The sequence below is a fragment of the Macrobrachium rosenbergii genome, chromosome 41 (assembly GCF_040412425.1).
Source record: "Macrobrachium rosenbergii isolate ZJJX-2024 chromosome 41, ASM4041242v1, whole genome shotgun sequence".
Lineage (NCBI taxonomy): Eukaryota > Metazoa > Arthropoda > Malacostraca > Decapoda > Palaemonidae > Macrobrachium > Macrobrachium rosenbergii.
The window spans coordinates 58,549,968-58,567,467 of record NC_089781.1 but is presented as its reverse complement, the minus strand read 5'-3'; the positions used below and the strand labels follow the sequence as shown (position 1 = coordinate 58,567,467).

Genomic DNA, 17,500 nt, shown 5'->3' with positions numbered 1-17,500 from the left:
GTTATTTTGATATTCTAAATCCTTGTAACATATTTAAAGGGGGTTCCACTATTTTAAGCAGGAAAGGGAAACATAAAAGTGCAAAAAGTTTAGAGAATATTACGGAGGGACAGAAAACAAGTGAGAATATAGAATGATATGTCAATCGAATGGAATGGAATGAAAAGGAATGGAATATGAAATTTAGGCCAAAGGGCAAGCGCTAGGACGTACGAGGTCATTCAGCGATGAAAAGGAAACTGAGAGTAAAGAAGGTTTGAAAGGGGTAACAGGAGGAAAATCTCGCAGTTGCACTGTGAATAATTGTTAAGAGAGGGTGGAAAGTAAGATGGAAGATAGAGAACGTGAACGGAGGTACAGTAAAGAGAATGTAAGGGGTTACAGTTACGGGTTAGGGGCAGAAGGCACCCTACAAAGAACCTTAAGTAATGCCTACAATGCACCGCGTAAGGTGCACCGACGGCACTAACTCCCTACAGAGAATTTATTTTAAGTTAATACTAACTTAATGGTTATAAAGCCTCTTGAAGTAGCAAGGAAAGAGGCGGAGTAATGATAAAGATACTTTATGTAGGTATCTTAATTTTATTACATTAGCTCACGTTATCACAAGTGGAATTGACAATATTTTCCAAGAACATGGCAGACACCAATTTAGAATTCAGGATTGAAATATCTAAGTGGAATAAATCATAGACTCCCGCTCCACGAAGACAGTTTATGTCGGAGTTTTGTTTTAAAAACTAAGTCGCGTGTCCCTTAGTTTTTCCTGATTATAGTATGGTTTTGATATCAATGCCAGCATTAAAGACAGAAGATAATGTCAAAAGGATGTCGTAGCCTAATTCCTATCTTACTGAAACAAGGGACATCGAAGGTCATTTTCGGATATTAAAGAATGTTGTAAACGGAAAGATAAAACGTTTCCAAGAACTTCTGAATGCTGAAATTATGCTACGAAAGAATGTAAAGAACTTTTCACACAACTGCCAAAAAGGATCCCAGCAGAAAGCTATAGGTTACTTAGATTGACGGAAAACAGGTAAGATTATATGGACAAGATTACCAATACAACTTATTAGCTAGTAAAATGAAACTATTAGAATAACAAAAACTGAAATGTAAAATCGACTAGGAACCAAAATGATGAATAAAATAGCAACTTCTCATTTTTCAGGAAAGAAAGTATGCTGATGGAGACACACAGTGTACCTACAAGGAGATATCTGAAATAACATTAGCCATTTTTAGATATAAATGTAAATTATAAACTAAATGAAGATGAAAGTGAAAAATTAACAAACAAAACTTTAGAATGCTGTAAAGCTAATGAAAGCTAGAGAGCCAAGAGGCGCTGATTACTTACATGTAAAACTTAAAAATAAGAAAAAGTTGCCGTGTTATAAAAAAAAAAAAAATACTAGTGCCGTATTGAAAGTTTCACATAAGGAAATGAAGTTTATGAGACTCTGACGGCCTATGTCATATTTCAATGCAAACTAAAAAAAAAATTCCTAAGCCCTTGCTGTGCGAATTACAGATAATATAGAAACTAATGTTAAGCAAATAATATTTTGGAATTCCTAAAGGATCTATCGTACAGTGCAATGAGACAACGTGGAATGTAATCGATTACTTATGTGAATGATAACTCTTCGAAAGAAGGAACGATTGACTTTGACTTTTCTGAGACCTTTACTGGTATTCATTTATCATTTTTGTACAGAATTATGTTCTCTGTAAGGCTAATTTTTCAGGAACCATTATATTTATCTGGCAGTTTCAGACAACAGCAAAATATTTAGCTAAGATTACCAAATACTATAAGAATATAGTGATACCTGCATATTCTGTTGACTTGGCATCAATAGTTTATGTGATAAGGCTAGACAGCTTCCTCTTGTAAAAAGCATCCAGATTATTTCCAAGGGAGGAATGAAGGGAAGAAATCAGATTAAAACAGGTATAGATATTGGACCCTATTTATACCCACACGACAAAGAGGCCGTACAAGTTCATCTTTATCAAGGAACACAGCAGTTTTGAACTTGAAGTTTGCAATGATATATTGAATATAGAATTTAGGCTAAAGGCCAAGCACTGGAACCTTTGAGTTCATTCTGCGCTGAAACGGAAAATGACAGTAAAAGGTTTTAAAGGTGTAACAGGACGAAAACCTCGCAGTTGCACTATGGATCAATGGTTAGGAGGGGGTGGAAAGTAAGATGGGAGAAAGAGAATATGAAAGGAGGTACAGTAAAAGGAACGAAAGGGGTCGCAGCTATGGGCGGAGGGGATGCTGCAAAGAATCTTAAGTAATGCCTACAGTGCACCGCATGAGGCGCACTGACGGCACTACCCTCGATGGGGGAAATGATATAAAACCATCCGAGAAATCAGTGAAGCAATATTAAACAGCATAAAACCTCTGCTGTGAGACGGGAGTGAGCTTATGGAGAGAGATCTACACCACTTACTTTTTTTTAATCCACTTCTTAAACTCGAGGGCAAAAACCTGCTTAAGAAATTTGTGAGAATTTGTAGTTGAGATAACGACACCAATCATTATGATGGGTATGGTGGTTTTTAACGGCATTAAAAAAAAAAAAAAAATAATAAAAAGGCTAAAATCATCAGTATGACAGTATACTGCCAATGCTCCCGATATAATGCTTTAAACCGAGATAAATGGGACCATTTTCAATACTTGCCAAGTGGACGATATTCGCAAAGAAACAAAAGATGGTTAGGAATGCAAAGTAATGCAAGAGATGCCTTTGTCGCCGGTGTCAGCGACACGCTTGAAGGTGGTATGATACCTGGGAGAGAAAAAGGAAAGAACTGCAGAACGATCTGGCAAATGTGATTCAACCATTTGTAACTGACGAGGTAGGCTATTATATTCTCCTGGCTACTGTTTGGTTGTTATTGGATATAGACGGAAGTGTGCCGTCATCAGTCTCTAGTTACAGGGTCCAATATATCAGAGAACAGCTGCAAAAGAGTGAAAACCTACTGAACAGAACAGAATAGAATGTAGGAGTTAGAACAAAGCCAAGTGCTGGGGCCTATGAGGTCATTCAGCACCGATATGGAAATTGACAGTAAAAAGATTTGAAAGATGTAACAAACCGAAAACCTCAAAGCAGTTGCACTATGAATCAAGTGTTAGGAGAGGGTGGAAAGGAAGATGGAAGAAAGAGAATATGAACGGAGGTAAAGTAAGAGGAATGTAAAGGGGGTGCAGCTCGGGGCGGAAGGGACGCTACGAAGAATCTAAGTAATGCCTACAGTGCACCGCATGAGGTGCACTGACGGCATTAGCCCCCTACGGGATAAAAACCTTTTAACAGACGCATACCATGTGACTACGAACAAATTTTTACATATCAGCAAGTCCGTGAAATACCAGCAGGTAACGAATGAGGGAACATTTAAAATAAGAAGTGGCGCAGTTAGTGGAAAATGTGATGCCACTAAACACGGGTTAAGATCTTAATTTTTGTGCAGTAATTATGCCTGATAGTACGTTATTTGAGTGTATGAAAAAAATGGTAAATTAGATAGTCACCATATTTTGAAAAACAATGATGTATAGCGTAAATTCTACGACTAAAAAAGACAAAATGCAGCTATTAGCTAAAAGGAAGTAATTTACTCCTTGAAATAATAAGTAGGCTTGTAAACTGTTTTCAGATAGCTGATATAGAATTAAAGGAATATAAAGTAACTGGGGGATATATAAACAAATAATGTTTTTAGTTTTTATTTTCTTCATTCTATAAATATAATTATACATGCATAATGTAAATCGAACAAAGGAACGTGTAAAGTCGTTTAACTCTGGACCAGTAATTTTTCACGAAGATCTGGTCTGAAAATGGGATATAATTAGTCTCCTCAAACACACTTCTCACGCACTCATTTTCTGTACTCAGGATGAATCTCATTTAAAAGAAAATGGGAATGTTGGGAAACTAAGCGATATTTTCTTAGGGGGCAAATAAGAACAAATAACTTTTCTGGGTTACTTCTGTGCATGTTGCTGTTTCTCAAAGTTTGTATGTTTCTTTCGTTCTTACAGTGACTTTCACTACGAAAGACTGATTTCAGAGAGAGAGAGAGAGAGAGAGAGAGAGAGAGAGAGAGAGAGAGAGAGAGAGAGAGAGAGAGAGAAACTTGATTATGCTTCCACTCTCTAACAAGACAGCATTTACACAAAATCTCAGCAAAGAACACAAAAAAATCTTCATTAAGAAAAGTGACATTCATTGTTTGGCCCTAGTTTTAAAGATCATCACATCAACTGCCACTCCCCATTTTTTCTATCAACTGACAAGTTTGATCATTAAAGGCACTGACAAGAGTCTTAACTAGTTTGTGTGTCAACGGCACATTGCATATCCCTTCACAGAAGACATACACTGCGCTCTAACCTTTGAATTGTAAGACAGGCTTGTTTCCACCATAGCTAGTAGCTTCCTTACAATATTCAAAGAATGAATGAAAACCATTTAACAAAAATTTATATAAATTAAAAAAAAAAAAAACTTTCAAGCTGTCCTTCTAGACATATCCCAAATCTGATTTCACTACCAGTTAACTTTGGAGCAAACAACTCAAGTTTTCCCATTAAACCAATTAACTCTTGAAAAACGAAATTTTTTTAGGCGACAAAGAACACTGCAGTTAATGCATTAAGGCTTTCGAATTGTTAAATTATTATTATTCAGTAGATGAAACCCATTCATACGGAAGAAGCCCACAAGGGCCATACTGACTTGAAATTCAAGCCTCCAAAGAATACAATGTTCATTAGGAGGAATTAAGAGGAAGTAAGCGAAATGCAGACAGAAGAGATCTCACTTACTAAAAAAGGAAAACCAAATAACAGATAAATAGATAAAAAAAAAGTATTAAACTGCAAGAAGAATAGTATTAAGGTCGTAATGCATTGCATTTTCGCTTGAACTTCTAAAGTTCCAATTGTACCACATCCTCTGGGAAGCTGTTCCACAGCCTAACGGTGTGAGGAACATAGGACCTCTGGAACTGAGAAGCTCGACAGCGAGGCACATTTACTGCATATTGGTGTTGCTGTTCAGCGAATCTGGCTGCTCTCGGCAGATAAAGGGGATCAGGGATCAATTGTGAATGTGAAAGATTTCTGTTGAAATACAACTTATGAAAAAGTGACAAACAAGAGACCATCCGTCAATGGTCCAAGTCATAACTGAACTGAACTGAATAGAGAATTTAGGCTACAGGCCAAGCACTGGGACCTATGAGGTCATTCAGCGTTGAAACAGAAATTGACAGTAAGAGGTTGGGAAGGTGTAACAGGAGGAAAACCTCGCAGTTGCACTATGAATCAATTGTTAGGAGAGGGCGGAAAAGAAGATGGAAGAAGGAAAATATGAAAGGAGGTACAGTAAAAGGAACGAAAGGGGTTGCAGCTAGGGGCAGAGGCACGCTGCAAAGAACCTTTAGCAATGCCTACAGTGCACAGCATGAGGTGTACTGACGGCACTACCCCCCAAATAGGGCCAACTCATAACTGCTACTACTGTATTAGGAAACAGAAACCTACCACCACGAACCACTCTACAGCATCTATAAAAGATAAATCTCTGGCAGAAGCAGACATCCACACCGGAGAACAGTATGGATTATCAAGACATTACTAAGTTTTCGTCATTGTCGGTGTCACATGGCAAGATTAACATAGCGTAGGTTTCCATCTCATTGTGTCTGAAGGAATCGAAAGGAAGGCTTAGTTACATGGAACCTAATTTAAACTGTTGAAAGAATTAATATCTTTACCACAGGCAACATACTGTATATTCTGAAGAAAATTAAATGATATTTTGCTCTTTTCCTCTCCTCTTTTCTAGTTACTACTTTCAGATATATATACCTTTATAACTGCTAATTCCTTTCTCTGATTCTCGTTCACAATTTAAACCTGTCTCCCTGCATTAATTATTATACGTCTTTTATTGAAAATTACTGCATCTTGTCAATTTTTTACTTGAATTTAAGGTATCTAAATATATTGATAAATAACGTAAATCTTAACATTATACTCTTGTAATATAAATACAGTCGTTAGAATGAACACTACTATATCTTCCGAATCACTGTTTTTTTTTTTTTTATACGAAAATACTCGTAATATACATTTTGTTCATCGCTGCTTTAGCTTGGTACTCTTTGACTTTGAGAAAACACATTTGTCTCCATAATTCACAGTATTTTCCATTCCCCGTTCTTCACTTCGTTTATCATTATTTCTTTTTCCTTTCCTGTTCCTCTTGGTGTATATTTGCAATGTCAATCTTTGCAAATCTGTTTTTCACTTTCCCAGGTGTGCTTTCAAGCGTAGTTCTAATTATGTCTTGAGCTCATGTGCCGAGTCTGCGAAGGTAAGGTGATGGCGCGCCGTGCTCTGTGCAGTTTCATGGGACCTGGCTGGAGTTTGCGTATCATTTCCGTACCTCTTTATTACCTTCTTCACCAGTACGACTATAGCTTTCATACATTCCAGCGTTTCAGACTCTCGAATAATAATTCACATTCTCTTCTTCTATCGTCTACTGTTAATTAATATTCTTTTTGTAATTATTATCCCCTTTCTCTTCCATAGTTTAACTGTATTTTATCATTTCATGAGAGGCCTTTTCCTTATTAAGATAGAATATTCTTGACTGAATTTCGGAATGACTATCTGCAACTGGGAGAGATTTACTTTCACCTTGTCACAGTTTTTCCTTCGAAATAAGGAAAATAAAACCGTTTAAGTAATGTTTAGCGCTCATGGGATGTTCATCCCAATTTCCAGTTTTACTTGTATTCCCTTCTCCAAAGACTGAGCCCCATCTTCCATCTCACATGGCTGTACGTTGCTCTGTCACTGAACCTATTTTCATTTTGTCATTTCTTATAAACTGAACGACTGCAATATCACCTGAAGCCAATGGTAACTTTTAAAAATTATCTCAGTAATCTCGTTCAATGTGATTTTTTTTTTATTTGAAGCGGAGTCTTCCCCCCCCAAGTCAGTTGCTGAAGCCATGTCCAGAGTTGGACGGCTGTCCATCACAAATTCAGTCCTCGGTTGGTTCTACTTTTATATTGCCAGTAATTCATACTTAAAAAAGATCCATAAAAGCACAAAAGTATCTTAAAGATTATACAATATTCTCAAACTAAATTTGGAATTGACATTTTTCCTATCAGATTCCGATATGAAACCTATTTTCATCTGTTCTACATACTTATAATGAAAATGCTAATGATGTTTTTCCTGAGAGATTCCGATACGAAATCTATTTTTATCTGTTACAAACACCTAGAATAATAAAACCATACAAAATTTCTTTATACAAGGCAAGTATAAATCTCTAGAAAATATAGCCGGTTATCCATCCTTGCAATGATTAAGATTTTGAAAAAAAAGCTACAGTTAACCATTCATCCATAAGGTGTAAAGAAATGTTTAAATGATATCACAGTTTTCTTTCAGATTTCATTTACTAGTAGTACACCATTCCAGTAGATTAAAGGACACTATATACTAATGATTTAAATAATTCTAAAATAAAAAAAAAGTTATTAACCCAATATATGTAGTGGACAATATTGTATAATGACCATCTGTAAATGAATGTCACATTGCACTTCTGCACTGACTAAAAATTGTCTCTATGAAAGGCTAATTAGAATACTATATCAAGAAAATAGCTAAAGTATGGATTATGAATGTGAGCATCAATGAAAGATCACAGATGTCTGACAAACAACCTCTGCAAAAAATGTTGAGCACAATAATACTGCTTATTTGGCAAACTGCTTTCCTTTTTTAGCACCTTTACATAGTTTGTTACGGCAGAGTAGTCTTGTTTAGATAAAGGTTGATTCAAATTAAGCTTCATAACAACGAATTTATAGTGTTCCCTGGCAATCTTGATACCTGCTATGGTCTTCCACCAGGTAGCCTGAGATCGAGTATTTGGTTTATATTTAAGTTTGCATTTAGGGCATACTGGATTGATTTCGATTAGAGGCACAGCAGAATGACAGTTTAGGCAGGGAATCTGAAGATTAGCCAAATCACTGAATAGAGGCCAGTTTTCATTGCAGGCTTCACAGCGGCAATTAATGAAGTACTTCACTAGACGGGTCTTTCGAACGCTAAGTGTTGCTTCACCATAGTTTCCTATATAATTGTATGTAATTTCTTCCCCCATTGGAATAAAGGTTACAGCTCTTAAGAACATCATTTTACCGTCAAAGTAAGCGTGTGCTGTTGGGTTACATGAATGGTTAATCAGAGATAAGGTTGGAAAAACTCCAGCACCAAGGACCGTGACAGGCAGAGAGTCATCTTCAGCATCATAAATCTGGAAAAAGAATTTAACATTTAGGAATAACATTTTATTGATTTACGCCTCTTACCGTTGAATATAAGTTAGCCCTAGTTATTTATTCATGGTTAAGAACAGAAAAATTTAAGACGGATAGTTAATTTCATATTTCACGTGGGGTTAGCGATATTTCAAGTGGGGTTAACAGCATTTCCAGTGGGCTTAGCAACAACCAAGACTTCTCTTGCTGATGAAACTCCCTGGATTGACCTCTCTCCTTAACTGACTTTGTTTCCAGACCAAGAATTGTACTATGTGATAGGGTTAGATATAAAGCCATTAGAATACTGGTTTGGTTATTATATAATGGTCTCATTAATTAAAATTCTCCTTAATGACAAGAGTAATAGTTTCGTAATTCAAATAAAAGAAACCATGACACGCAGGCAAGGCAATTCTGCCGCAAGGGCTACCCTGTCCCACCACTGCAACATAATACCTCACCTCTTCAAAGTAGCAGATGCAAATTAATCCAGTGGGGAGAGGAGAAATACACAACCAGTAAACTAAAGCTAAGATACTCATGGAACAGTACTGAAACAAAATTCTATCATATATCTCAGTATACAAGACTTACTCTTTATTGCAGAATAGGAGGAAGAACTTTGCTAACAGCTCTTCAGTATCCATCTTAATAATTCACAATTTTTAACAAATCAGGAAAGGGTAACAACTAGATCTAAAGACTTTTCTTGCATGATCCATAAAAGATTAATCAGCTGTTTGTCTGTTGCATTTAAAGCTCAAATCAACAGTGTATTGCACAATGGCTTGCTATACCAGTTAGCAGTGCAAGACACACACATCATGACTTGAGAATTACCAAGTTCAAGAAGTAAAAACCCACAACACTTCATAGTCAAATGGGGAACCTTTCTACAATTGACTGTTTATGGATACTGCTAAGAGTGTCTGAGGGATATTTACTTGATTCTGGGCGGCAACGGATGAATGCAGGGAGTTCCTTTTATTTATTACACATCTGACTCAATATTAGGACAACTTGCAGACAAACAAGGGAAATTTATGGCTTAGGGCCTTCTTCATCTGAGGGAAAATTACATAAACTCAAAGGGTTCTCTTAACTAATTATATTTACATAACAAACACAGATCAGAAGAATGACAAATTACTGGTAGGTAATAATAAAGGCCTGCTAAATAAGTGAATCCTACACAGAATAAATATTCTACGTAGGTGATGTCTTCATAACAGGAAACATTGCAGTTGGGGGTAGAAGGGGAACTGCACATGGATTCAGCCGAGGGATTCCACAGTCGAGGCCTATCTGCAATATATGCATGATGGTTACTTGCAATGATAATAAGATGCTCAAAGGGGACTGAGGGATTTGCAGATGGTGACAAATAACTCAGTTAACCACTAAATGCATAATTATGTTAACACTGAATGCTCCAACACAAAATACTGAAGGTGATCGCACACTGGAAAATAAATGAAAAATCAGGCAGAGAAATAACAGGAATCGTGACTGACTAAGAAACTTTATTCTGGTACATTACCTTCGTCAAGATGATGGTGTCCTCATTCGATAGGGAGTTGGCGATGGAGGAGAGAATTAAAATGCCACTACAAAGTATACTGGTTCAAGCCTCGGGGTCGAACACGGAGAAGGTTCAAGGGACAGGCAAGATTAAGGTCATCTGTCCTTGGTGGTGTTCTGAGCGATCTCTCTCTATTTCTGTTGCATTGTTTATAAATAACCTTCGGAGATTATGTCGTCGCATCTTCGCAGATGGCGCAAAGGTCAATCTTCATCACGTTTTCTATAATGACCGCATGGCATCAGTTAACCCTCGTTGAAGATTCAGGATAGGGCGGGGCGCCAACTTTCTCTTTTTGGCCCTCCCTTGCACGTTGTTTGGCGCCATCGAGGAAGGCACCTGGAAACAAGGCCTTAGGAAGTCATTTTGAACAGAGGGACAGGTTAGGCTTAACCATTTTGGGGAATGAAGGAGAGAGTTCATGTAATTAAAACAATTGAAATTAATTTTATTTCTTTCTCAATTACGTTACAGATGTAAAAAAACCGGTGAGATGGCTTGGAAAAGGTTCCATCCGTTGCACCTCCCCAACCAAGTTAGCATTCACACCCTAGACTGGGTGAGAATTATTACCAGCAAGCAAACTCACTTAAAGACTTTACTGCTCTCTCATTTCCCTTTTGTGCCTTATAATTTAACTTAACATTCTGCTTAGCAATTAATTTCAAGAGGGAAAACAACACTATGACATTTATGTTAGCGCAGAATAAATACTTGCTGCTAGAAATGACATATTTTATCATTAAATTCCTATTACATTAAGGCAGCATTAATCAGAATATTTTCACAATGCAATGGTATACTTAAAACAACGAACTAATACTAGGTTAATTCTAGAGGTACTTCATGCACTCTTAATAATAATCAGTTACAAATTTTGCACACATGCAGTTAGTCTGCCTTGAAGAGGCATTACAGTAAGGTAAATGTGGTCTTGGTTAGGTGTTTCCAAGATTCTTGAGCAATAGCTCAGTGCCATTCGGGCACTATAAACACAAGGTCACGAGTCTGAGACTCGAGATTTATTACAGAGATTCACAAAGAGAATAGGTGACAGATTCAAAGTAATCAATAATTGTTAATAAAAGGTGATGATTAAATATGCTGAAATTATATTCCTTTGCCTATGGAAAAGGGCTAGGTTCATTCTTTAGCCCAAGGAGGCAGCAAAGGTAGCCAGAGGGTGCGACTCCTCCGGCAGGATCATTTGCCAGCATCTATGATAATGGAACTGTGCCTACTTGGCACTCATATAATAATAACTAATGGCAAATTTTAAATGCATCATGTTGCAGTACACATGAAAGGAAAGTCATAGGACTTATACAGTGGGCATATCTGTCAATGGCACTCTGCACTGGCAAAGGTGATTAAAGTGAAATGGGGCCTTGATAAGGCATAAAATAAATGTGAGTGCCAATCAAAAGTAAGAAAGGGAAATGTTAAAGGAAAAGAATAAGGGATAGAGTTATAAGGAAAATAGATAGGTGAAAGACCCTGACATCCTCTTCTGGGTAGAGGTGCCAAAGTCTTCATAGGGAAAAGGGATGGCACTGTGCCATTTTGGTACGGGTTCCAGGAGAGCTCTGGGGCTCTCTTTAAGCTACCTGGAATTATCCACGCCTGTGGTATTTCCTCAACGGACTTCTATTACCTTGATGGTTAGTCTCGGTCGGGGAATCAATGGAACCGAGCCCGGGGAGGGTATTTGAGTGCCACCTGTGCTGGCTTCTTTGACGGCTGACGCAGGGGCCATTTTTATAAGCTCTACCACGATCTGTCATAGTTCCTTGAGTTCATCGGCCAATTGAGACATGGTAGAATCCTTACTCACTGCTGTGTCTGCGGCGGACTGAGATAAAGCAGAAGAGGCACGGGTTGCGAGGCCGCACCTTTGGGTGAGCTTCCGCTGTGGTCAGAAGGATCCGTCTCCCTTTCCGGCATTGGTAGTGGAGCCAGGCCGGGAGAAGAGAGGGGACCCGGACTGGGATCTCTGGAATGGAGATCTGGGATGTGCTCTGGCACTGGCAATAGGGCAAGGCCAGGCACTAATAATTGATTTGGAATTTGCTCATCGTTCGGGACGGATGAAGCTGGCACTGCTAAGTGCACCCAAGTGACACTGGCAGAGATTGTGAATCAAGAGTAGGATCTCCTGGAGGGGAATCTATTTGGGGCCCTGGCACTGGCACTGAGGCAGGGCTGGGCACCGGAATGGGATCAGGAATCGATCTTGATGGAGGGGGCCACTTCACATTGCACTCAGGTGGCACTGGCAGGGGAATGAATGCAGGCATTTGAGGCTTACTCATGCCTAATGAATGATTTGAGGGATTTGGACCCCTGGATTGCTGTAACTTAGATGAGGACTGGAAGTCCTGCCCCAGGAGAAGGTCATAACCTCCAGGAGTGTATCTTGTGACTGCAAGATCGCAGATTTCAGATCTGTGAGGTCTTGTGGCCCTCAACTTGAGAGTAGGAAATATCTTAAAGTGATTGCTACCTTCAATCAAGACAAGTTTACGTCTGTTAATGGTAGCTACATTGGGAACTTTGTCTTCCCTTGTGAGGGACATTTGTGTGCCAGAATCATCAAATGCCTTGACCTGGCTGGCGGGGCACCTACTCGGGAAGTGCCACATAAATGGGACCCTGGGCTGGAGGACCTAAGGATGTTGGGTCAGTGACTGCCAAGGCAAGGACAGGTGTACTTGACTTATTATTATTAAGGCATTTTGCCCATTGGGCGGAGTGCCCATGTACTTGCAAGCAGGGCAATAAGTCCAGCTATAATCTTTACCTGGCACTGTCCCATAGGAGGGAGCAGGCCCTTTACCCTTCGTCCACGACCCAGGTGTGGCTCGGGGTGTTGTCCCTTTGAGGACGTAGAGGGGTCTTCTGGCTGATTCTCAGCCTTCAAGCAGCACTGTTCAGTGGGGTGCCCTATTCTCTTACAATACCCACACACGTTTCTTATGGGGGTGCCCATTCTCATGAGGTTGCTGGGAGTTGGTTAAGGCAGGTGAGGAGGGATATAATTCCTGTCCATGGGAACTAAGATGGGGATGATGAATATCCCATATGTCAGCCCAACGGCAGCACTCGACCACTGTCTTAGGCGCCTTATCGCATAGATGAGAGGTGAGAGCTGGAAGGGCATAAAATAAGAAGTCCTCCAGCTGGAAGAGTTCGAGGACATCCTCCACACTAGCAGCTTACAGAGATTCTAGCCAGCATTTTAGGGCCTGGGTCTTTTTGAAGATCCACTCAGACCACGTTTGGCCTGATTCCCTGGCCATATTTCTCCACCTTTTCCTCCAGCAATTGGGAGTTATTTCAAAAGCTTTTATAATGGCTTGATGGACAAGGTCCTGATTTCCTTGATCCTCAGGGGGGAAGGCGTTGAATGCAATGGCACCCTTCCCTTCAAAGTGCTTTCCCAGGATCAGACACACTTCTTCAGTAGAGGGCTGATAGGTCGTCAGGACCTTTTCAATATAGTTGAGCCAGGTTTCAGGCTCGACTTCATCCCATTTTCTTATGAGGGTGCCTACACTGCTGAGGGTTGAGTGAGGAGAGGGTGTTGGTGTGGTGTGCCTGTCGTGAGCTGCCATTGCAAGCTCATGGGCTCTTTCTTTCTCCCTCTCCTGTCTTTCTGCCTTTTCTCATTTCTCCTGGGCTATTCTTTCTTTCTCCTTTTCCTGTCTTTCTGCCTCTTCTCGTTTCTCCTGGGCTATTCTTCCTTCTCCTTCTCCTTCTTCCTTTCTTTCTCCTTCTCCCGTCTTTCTGCCTCTTCTCGTTTCTCCTGGACTTTTCTTTCTTTCTCCTTCCCATGTCTTTCTGCCTCTTCCTGTTTCTCCTGGGCTTTTCTTTCTTTCTCCTTCTCCTGTCTTTCTGCCTCTTCTCGTTTCTCCTGGGCTATTCTTTCTTTCCCCTTCTCCTGCCTTTCTTTCTCTTCTCATTTCTCCTGGGCTATTCTTTCTTTCTCCTTCTTCTTTCGTTTTGCCTCTCTTTCTGCCTTGGCATCGCCTACTCTCTCTTGGGCCCAATCCCTCAGGGCTTGTCCTGATAGTCCCATGTCCTTTCCAGCAGACATGTAGAACTTCATGTCCTTTCCAGTGGACATGTGGAACTTGAAGTCCTCATTTTGCTGGGCTCTGGATGTCGTAGACATCTTGAGATAATGTTTATATGGGCGTGACCATTAGAAAATTAATATGTCTGAAAAGATTCAGGGCAGTTCGAATGAACAGGTTCATATGTCTGATGAGACTCAATATTGTTCGAAATGAACAGATCCAGGGTGTTTGAATAGACTCAGTTGTCTGAAAAGACTTAAATTTCAGGTGTCTGAAAGATTCAATTGTTCAGAATGAACAAAAATTAGCGTGTCTGAATAAGACAAATGTCAGGGTGTCTGAAAACTGTTAAAATTTAATATGTCTGAATAAGACAAATTTCAGGGTGTCTGAAACAATCAATTGTTCAGAATGAATCAAAATTTAGCCCATGCTAACGTAAGCCTTTATGTACATTTTATTTTCTGGAGCGATGCTGCAGAACTAATAGAAAAAAAGGCTTACGTTATACACTTATGGTGTGTAAAGAAATTTTCCTTACTCTGTCAAATAATTTTAAATGTGGCGTAATGAAAACAGTACATCGATCGTCTTGAATATTAAAATCTCCAATGCACGAGGGTAAGACAAAACATGCTCAATCTTATAACATGCACAGGGCAGTCCAGACTGCCAAGGTTATGGGGAGGGAATTGTTATTCTCCGTTATCAAAACAAACCTTAGCTCTCACATGTACTCCAATGTTTACTTGTGGTCTCGTGACATCTGCCGACAAATGAATGAGTCAGGCATGTTGCGAGGGGCGGGTCTTCTTGACCGGGTGTCTGACTTTTTACCTGAGCCTACCCTTTTTCCCCACTTGGGCCTCCTGCAGTAATGAATGAACGAGGAAATTCTCGCTGATATATTCGTCAATAAATAAATTTACAGGAATACTATGGGCTTGCCAAGGAATATCCTTCTCAGGTAAAGAATTAAAGGTTTATTACTTTAAAAAATGTGGCGATGTACACGGACGTATGGATAAAAATTAGCGAGCGAAAGAAAGGGATTTATATATGAGCATTGTGCGTGCAGTTTTTATAAGAATGGAATTCCTAATAAAACTCACAAATCAAAGATGGCGGACGGTTAGGGATTTGCCCACGTGGCCTGGAATTGAAGATTCCGTGTTGGAATTATTATTCTCTCATCTTGAGGGCGGAAATTTAGATTCCTTAATACTTCCTAGCTTTTCCTATCGATCAATCGATCGATCGAGAGAGAGAGAGAGAGAGAGAGAGAGAGAGAGAGAGAGAGAGAGAGAGAGAGAGAGAGAGAGGATAAATCCAGCGATGCCAAAATAGCTGGAGTCATAGCCTTGGTGGTAGCCTAGTGTACCTATCTATGAATTCAGGACTTTTAAATTGTCTTTATCATGTGGGCGAAGGAATAGGGGCTCTATTCCTTTTTATTAATTCCCTAGCTTCCTATTGTTAAAACATGCAACTAACATGCAATAGCAGAAAATCTCGTGGAATTGTTAATGCGCTCTCTCTTCTCATGAACTAATTTGGCATGCATGTGGTCTATCAATTACCGAACATTGATTGCAGCTACTTTTCGCACCTAACATAAACCTAAACAAAAGATTTTGACACGTACTTTTACTGTGGAACTGGCTCTTCTCATGTGCTTAAAATGGAGGGGGAATGATATCAGGGTCGTCTCTAATTATGCAGACCAGCTAACAGTTGCTATTCCGCTGGTAATTGCAAAGCAACTGCATACTCGGCAAGGTACACCAGTTGCTACGAATGTTCGAGGGATACTTACTTGATTCTGGGAGGCAACGGATGAACGCAGGGAGTGCCTTTTCTTTGTTACACATCTGACTCAATATTAGGACAATTCATAGACAAACAAGGGAAATCTATGGCTCAGGGCCTTCTTCATTTGAGGGAAAATTACATAAACTCAACGGTTCTCTTAACTAGACATAACAAACACAGATCAGAAGAATGACAAATTACTGGCAGGTAATAATAAAGGCCTGCTTAATAAATGAACCCTACACAGAATAAATATTCTACGTCGGTGATGCCTTCATAACACGAAACATTGCAGTGGGGGTAGGAGGGGAACTGCACATGGATAGAGCCAAGGGATTCCACAGTTGAGGCCTATCTGCAATACATGCACGACGGTTACTTGCTGTGATAATAAGATGCTCAAAGGGGACTGAGGGATTGCACAGATGATGCCAAATAACTCAGTTCATCACTAAATGCATAATTACATTAACACTGAATGCTCCAAGACAAATTACTGAAGGTGATCGCACACTGGAAAATAAATGAAAAATCAGGCAGAGAAATAATAGTAATCATGACTAAGAAACCTTATTCCAGTACATTACCTTTGTCAAGATGACGGTGTCCTCATTCGATAGGGCGCTGGCGTTGGAGGAGAGAATTAAAATGCCACTACAAAGTACACTGGTTCAAGCTTTGGGGTCAAACACGTGGAAGGTTCAAGGGACAGGCAAGGTTAAGGACATCTGTCCTTGGTGGCGTTCTGAGCGATTTTCTCCCTCTATTTCTCTTGCATCATCTATAAATAACCTTCAGAGATTACACTGTCGCATCTTTGCAGATGGCGCAAAGGTCAATCTTTGTCACATTTTCTATAATGATCAGTTAACCATCATGGAAGGTTCAGGATAGGGCAGGGCGCCAACTTTCTCTTTTTGGCCCCTCCCTTGCACGTTGTTTGGCGCCGTCGAGGAAGGCACCTGGAAACAAGGCCTTAGGCAGTCATTTTGAACAAAGAGACAGGTTAGGCTTAACCATTTTGGGGAATGAAGGAGAGAGTTCATGAATGGGTGAGTGGAAACCCACAGTTCTAGTAATTAAAACAATTGAAATTAATTTTATTTCTTTCTCAATTACGTTAGATGTAAAAGAACCGGTGAGGTGGCTTGAAAAAAGGTTTTATCCACTGTAATACATATATTGTTTTTCACCACAGGATTCTTTTTTTTTTTTTTGCGTACGTAATAGCAAAAGGGAATATCTGCATTATAAGCAAAATTTTTTAAAATTTATCAAACATACACAGTAATATTAATTTATATATATATATATATATATATATATATATATATATATATATATATATATATATATATATATATATATATATATATATATATATATATATATATATATATATATATATATATATATATATTATATATATATATATATATATATATATATATATATATATATATATATATATATATATATATATATATATATATATATATATATATATATATATATATATATATATATATATATATATATATATATATATATATATATATATATATATATATATATATATATATATATATATATATATATATATATATATATATATATA

The 17,500-nt window shown here is 38.7% G+C and overlaps 1 protein-coding gene across 5 annotated transcripts in view; it reads right to left on the bottom strand.

Moving 5' to 3' along the window:
* Window positions 1-7,514: 7,514 nt before the first annotated feature.
* Window positions 7,515-17,500, bottom strand: part of LOC136826871 (SET and MYND domain-containing protein 4-like) — a 111,498-nt gene continuing 101,512 nt past the window's right edge. For 4 of the 5 annotated variants that reach the window (XM_067084388.1, XM_067084387.1, XM_067084389.1 and 1 more), the window contains one exon: window positions 7,515-8,402. In XM_067084388.1, coding sequence (XP_066940489.1) covers window positions 7,782-8,402 — 621 coding nt within the window. In that variant the 3' untranslated portion in view covers window positions 7,515-7,781. Of the gene's footprint in view, window positions 8,403-16,666; window positions 16,845-17,500 lie in introns of those variants that run through there. The other variant, XR_010849724.1, reaches the window with a different exon arrangement.